Below are 6716 nucleotides of genomic sequence, written 5' to 3'. Positions count from 1 at the left end.
ATTGACATGCCTGGACCTGGAGCACCCTTCTGCCAGAATGATGCTCCCATTTCTCATGTTGTTACTCATCAATGTGCGATCGCCTCTCTGCCGATACACATCTCAAACCTCCTCTCCAATCTTTCCTCCATCCCCGGTCCAATTCCACATGTTCCTCCTGCTCATCTGTCCTCTTCCCGGGTATCTTTCTTCTACCTTTGTCTCTGAGGCCTCCAAAAATTCTGTGGACTCACTTGAAAATTCACTTCTCTGGGATATTCTTCTTCTTCTTCTTTTTCTTCTTCTTCTTCTCAGAATCTGGGTGTTAGCATCCATTGGTCCCATCTGGTCCGATTCCTGTCTACAGTACACGTAGGACCATTGTCTAGCTGTGCCTCTCGTTTCCGCACTTGAAACATCGCATAGGGGGACACTGGGCCACCAAGTGCCTTCATTGTATGTCGGTTGGGTGAAATTGTATGCCACAAAAAACTTATCTCATAACTTAGCTTGGTCCAGTACCGATTTTTCATGAAAGAACTTCAACCTGGACTCCCTTATACGTTTGAAAAACTGTTTCAAATCCTACACGTACTCAGTCTCGGTTTTGCTAAATACTAACAGGTCGTCCATGTGTGTATATATATATATATATATATATATATATATATATATATATATATCTGGCATATCTATTCATCTAGTTCCCTCAAAAACTCGTCCAGTAGCCTTTTGAATGTGATAGGCGTGTTTTTCAGAACGAATGGCATCCGAGTGATCTCGTAGTGGCCCATCTCCAAAGTAAACACAGTCTTTTGTTGATCTCTGGGGTACATCTTAATCTGGTGATATCCCGCCTTCAGCTCTAGAGTGCTAAAAATTGTTCCCACACTCAGCCTATCAAGAATATCATCGAACCGTGGTATTGGGTACTTATTATCAACCGTATTATCGTTCACTTTCCGATAATCTATCACCACCCTGTATTTTTCTTCGTTCTCACTTGGTATACTTTTCTTCCCGACTGCCCAAAGCGGACTGTTATAGGGAAATGTACTGTCTACTATAATCCCCTGTCTTCTCAGATTATCCAGTTCTTCTCTAATGTGCTGCTGGAGTGCCTCGGGGTATCACCTTTCCTTTATATATATTACTCTATCCTGTTTCAAGGTAATCTCGTGTTCTGTCTTACCTGTTACTCTGAGGACCTCCCCTTCCTTGAAAAAGACATCATCGAACTCGTTTTGGATTCTTTCCCTCCATTTACCTGCCTGCTTAATTAGGCACTTGCCCCTATGTATACTCCTACATCCACTTAAATCCTTTGGCAGCTGTATCTTTTCCTTCCTATCCTAATATTTCGTTTGCCCTTGGTATTCTTTATTCTAGTACCCACATTTTCTAATAAATCACCTCTAATAATAATTTGATATTCTCGTGGCATCCTGCCTATTACATGCACCACTAAGCTATCTCCTTTTTCTCTCCATCTACACAATCCAATCTCTGCTTCCCCTACCACACTACAGCGCCCACCCTGGGTAACTAGACGGCATTGACAGACCTGGACTCGGAGAGACCCTCCCTCGCCACTCAGCTTCTTCAGCACTTCTCGGTCCATTATGGTATTGGAGCTCCCTGTATCTATGAGACCCCACTCCTCCTTTCACCCGGATGATTGGCAGACCACCATACTCCCTCCTCACATTGTTATTCACTCATGTGCGGTCGCCTCTCTTCCGAAGGGCAATAAATATTGTAAAGTTGTAAATTTTTTATTAATTTTTTTATTTTTCGGAACTTAATAAGGACATGAGAGTATAATATCAGTGATTCATGTGAAATTTTATTGTTTTTTTGTTTTTTCTATTTTTTTTTTTTTTTGCATATTTCTGTAGTTTTATTGTATTTGTATTTTTTTTTATTATTATTGTATTTGTATCTATTTTATTTATTTATATTTTATTGTAATTGTATTTCCATGTATATTTTTCCTTTGTATATAATAGAGTTTACGAGGATTGTTTGTAAACTCGTGGGAGGGAAGTTACAGGCTGTCAGCTGACAGGACTGTATCAGCTAATCTAGGAGAACAGCTGACAAACTCCTTCCAATTCCAGCTAGATTTCATCCATAAGTCTCTGGAGTGTTACAGGTGCGTTTTTCAGACCAAATGGCATTCTGGTGAATTCGTAGTGGCCTCTTTTAAATGTAAATGCAGTTCTGTGCTGATTCCTGGGGTTTATTTTAATTTAGTGGTATCCCCCCTTTAGGTCCAATGTGCTAAATCTTCGCACCGCCTAATCTGTCTAAAATATCTTCAAATCTCGGGATAAGGTATTTTTCATTGACCATATTCTCTTTGAGTTTATGATAATCGATTACTGCCCGGTACTTTTAACCATTTTTGCCCAGGGTACTCTTCTTGTGTACTGCCCACAATGGACTGTTATAGGGCAAAGTGCTGTCCACAATTATCCCTTGCTTCCGTAAACTTTCTATTTCTTCCCTAATGTGTTTTCGAAGTGCCTGGGGGTATCGCCTCTCCTTTATGTATGTCACCCTATCCTGCTTCAATGTGATATCGTGCACCGTTCTTCCTTTAGCTCCTAGTACTTCCCCTTCTTTGAAAAAAATATCATATTTGTCCAATAATGCCTCTTTCCAATTCTCCCTCTGATTAATCACACCAACTCTCGCTTCACTGTTATCCATGAGTTTTTGACAGCTATACCTCCAATTCTAATATCCCATTGACTCCAAATATATTTTATTTTTGCTCCCACCTTTTCCAAAAGATCGCAACCAATGATAATCTAGTAGTCTCGGAGTATTTTTCTCATTACATGGACTGTTACCTTCTTTCCCTTAGCCCCCCAGTTACTCAATTCCATTTCTGTTTCCCCTTCAATGCTGCAGGGCCCACCTAGAGTGATCAACTGACAATTATATACTCTTACCTGTAGTTCCCTCTCTCCATCACTCAATCTGTCTAAGCCCTCTCGGCAGACGATTGTGTTTGAGCTCCCAGTGTCCACCAGACAGCTTACTCCTCCTTTCTCTCGTATAATAGGCAAACCGCCGTGCTCTCCTCTCACATGATGGTTCTACAATGTGCGGTCCCCCCTCTGTGGGCACACTCTTCAAAACTCTCCTCGTCTTCTAGCAATTTCTCTGGTTCTTCTCCAAGCCCTCCTCTTTTCTAGCTGATCGTTCTCTCGCCCAGAGTCTCCTGCTTCATTCTCTGTCTCTGAGGTCTCGGACAGTTCCGTGGCTTCACTTACGGATCCATTCGTCCTTCGCGAGATTTTTCTCCTCCGTAATCTCTGTGCGTTTATCTCCATAGGTTCAGGCTGATTCTGCTCTCTCCGCCGATACATATAGGCACACTGTCGGGATATATGTCCCTCTGCCACACATTCAAAGCATCTCGTGCTCGGGCAATGCGCCACTAGATGCCCAAACTTTCCGTAACCATGACACTTGGGTCCTCCCGCCAACCATTATTTCGATTTGTAAATCTTTGAGTGGTACATCTGTGGTAGGTGTCTTCTTCTGTCTTCTAGGGGGATGTGTGTCGCACTTAGTGCGTAGAAAAACCTCACAGCTTCCTACAACCTCAGATATAGTCTTCCTCATTCCCCACCAAAAGTATCTTCTCTTTAACACTTGCATAGCCTCTCCAGGATAGGATTCCCCGGTGATTCGTCTTACCCTGATGATACGCTAAGGTGACTTCTCCTTGTTGTTAGTCTTCCAGAATGGTTTCCACTATCAGTTTGCAACAGATAAATGTCCTGTCCATTCCAATCTGTTTATCACGCCATAGCTGCTTGATCTTCTCCCAAACGGTTTTGTTGCTAATGTGCAGGTAAAAATTTTCTCCAGGCTTCGAAGCATTATTCAACATTCTACTGATCTGGTTGCGACCCGATCATCGTTATTTTACTTCCCCATACTCACTATGTTTAATTTTGGTCATTCCGGTGGTTTTTGTCTTCCAAATAATTTGTCTCTTCTTGTCATTAATTATTTCCTCAATGTCCCCCTGGTCTTTCTTCAGCCAAACTCTCGTTATTCGAAGATCCTTCCCTACCATCTTCTTCCGCTTCATCCTGATCTTCCTCTCTAGACGTCCATTCCCTCATGACACCAGACAGTTCTCCATTTTCTTGTTCCACGGCGTTCGTGGTTATGGCTCGAGATAACTAATTGGCCACCACATTTTCTTTGCCCTGTTTATATACAACCTCTATTTTATATTGCGCTAGAAGCTCCTTTCAGCGAGTTATCCTAGCTGACGATTCCTTAAGTTTTCCCACCCACTGGAGTGGTCTGTAGTCAGTATGTACCTTGAACCTTCTGCTGAACACATATGGTCTAAAGTCGATGGCCCACACTATCCCAGGAGTTCTTGGTCCATTTCAGTATCTACTTAGACCAGTATCTACTGTCCGTCTCTGTAAGGCACCTGCTGGCATGCGCCACTGGGTGCTCTCCCCCATCACCCTCCTGTGACAGCACCTCTCCTAGCGCATACTCACTCACATCTGTGGTTATCGTGAATTGCCGATTAATATCTGGAAAAGCTAGTACCGGCTCTTACTGCAACCTCTCCATGCACCATCTGATATTGTCCTCCATCATCGGGGTGACGATCATCTTCCTGCCTTTCTTGAGTAGGTTGTTAAGTGGAACGAGATACTCCGCCATTTCTGGAACAAACCTCCTGTAATAAATTAGGGTCCCAAAAACCTCCAAATTCTTTTATGTCACTAGGTACCGCTATTTTCTGAATAGCTGCAACTTTATTCGCATCTGGTTTAACTCCCTCCCTAGAAATTATGTGACCCAAAAATTTTATCTGTTCCTGCCCCAGCGCCGACTTTTCCCCCAATACAGCTTCTCGACACTAGTATCTCGATAGTACTGGAACAACCAGTGTCTACCAGACACCTCACTCCTGGAATCTCTATTATAGGCAAACCGCCGTGTTCTCCTCTCATATGGTTGATCTTCAACGTGCGGTAGCCCCTCTGTGGGTACGTTCCTCAGAACTCTCCTCGTGTTCTAGCTGCTTCTCCTTTTCGCCTCCAAGTCCTCTTGCCTTGCTGGCTATCCTCTCGCTCATAGTCCCCTGGTTCAGTTTCTGTCCATGAGGTCTCAGACATTTCCGTGCCTTCACTGATGGATCCGTTCGACCTTCGAGAGATTCTTCTGCTGCGTAATCTTTGTGCTTTGACCTCCATCGGTTCAGGCACATTTTGCTCCCTCCACCGATACATATAGGGACACTGTCGAGCAATATGTCCTTCTGCCCCACATTCAAAACATCGGGTGTGGGGACATTGTGCTACCTGGTGTCGAGTTTTACCACACCCATAGCACTTGCGGTCCTCCTACTGACCATTGTTTCTGGGTTTAGCTTGGCTCCTTCTATTTTCTGTGTTACTAGCTCTCTCTCTCTTCTACCATATCTTTGTTCTCTTCTTCTCCAAGGGTTTGGCATGTTTCTTGGCTGATGATATTCCATCCGAGTCCACCCCGGCTCCTCTACTTCCATTTGGGCCTCCACCTCTCTAGCGCTTGTATCTATGAGATCTTGAGCAATTTCCACAAACACTCTTGCAAATCCCTCCTTCTTCCCTAGCTCTTTCGCCAATTGAATCCTTAGGACCCTGGACAGGAATTGCATCCGACCCTGTACCTGGATTGTTTCCATCATCTCACTTAGTTTATCAACGATTTTGCTGTAGTGTGCCAATAGTTCCGCGGCATACTGCCCATTAGACTGCTTTGGTTTCTTTGTTTCTCTAATCATCATTAATATGTCCTCCTTAATAACTCTCCAATGGGTCTCTTCGTCAGCCTGAATCTGATTTAGGATGCTTCTCTTCACTCTGCAAACGACCGCTACTTTTAGTGCCTCTGCATCTTCACTATCTGGTAGATTTTCAATATACTTTGCTTCAATTCGACTCATTAGCCAGTCACCCCCTTTTATGAAGTGCCTCAGTTCTCCCGTTTCCCCGGTAAACCTTTCCAGGTCAGAAACGGCATTCCTCAGTCTTGGGCGGTCGCAGGGCGTACTTTTACTCACTCAAGTGTTGTGGCAAAGGTTCCCGCTAGAGAAACTTCCGGTAGTGGGGCAAGCTCCGGGGGTGGAGGAGATCTGGCCCCCATTTTGATTTAAAGCTTTCAGATTCAAGACCGCTCATCTAACGATACCATTGCCATTAGCAGCCATTATTTAAAGAAAATGAGAGAGGAAAAAAAATTGAAGATGACAAAAACAACCACAAAAATTCTTCATAAAAGAAAAAATTACTCCAGTATATAAAGTTCCCGGGTTTCGTCACCAGTTAAACGTTTGTGAGCTCAAAGACTGAAAAAAAGAAAAGGGAGAAATAACCAACTCGCTTGTTACTCATAGACTGACTTTTATTGTGTTCCATTCCTCTATATATACATCTTCGATTAGCTGATCTACTGGATCATCTTACATTGAAATAACAGCTGACTAAAGCTGTAACTTATATATATATATATATATATTTTCTTGGTTCATAGCTCTCTCTCTTCTACCATTCCCATGTTCTCTCCTTCTCCATGGGTTGGGCATGTTTCTTTGTCGTTGGTATTCCATCCGAGACCACCCTGGTTCTTCTTCTTCCATTCGGGCCTCTACCTCTCTAGCGCTCGCTTCTATGAGATCTTGGGCTATTTCCACAAACGAG

General features: G+C 43.3%; 1 protein-coding gene across 1 annotated transcript in view; it reads right to left on the bottom strand.

Moving 5' to 3' along the window:
• Positions 1 to 5558: 5558 nt before the first annotated feature.
• LOC106688100 (uncharacterized) overlaps positions 5559 to 6716 on the bottom strand; it is a 15126-nt gene continuing 13968 nt past the window's right edge. The window contains exon 7 of the mRNA XM_067045075.1: positions 5559 to 5686. Within this exon, the coding sequence (XP_066901176.1) occupies positions 5559 to 5686 (128 nt within the window). The remainder of the gene's footprint in view (positions 5687 to 6716) is intronic.

Source organism: Halyomorpha halys, unplaced genomic scaffold (assembly GCF_000696795.3).
Source record: "Halyomorpha halys isolate HHAL.00 unplaced genomic scaffold, Hhal_1.1 Scaffold1052.1, whole genome shotgun sequence".
Classification (NCBI taxonomy): domain Eukaryota; kingdom Metazoa; phylum Arthropoda; class Insecta; order Hemiptera; family Pentatomidae; genus Halyomorpha; species Halyomorpha halys.
Note: the sequence above shows the minus strand (reverse complement) of the source record. Positions and strands in the feature narration are given on the sequence as shown.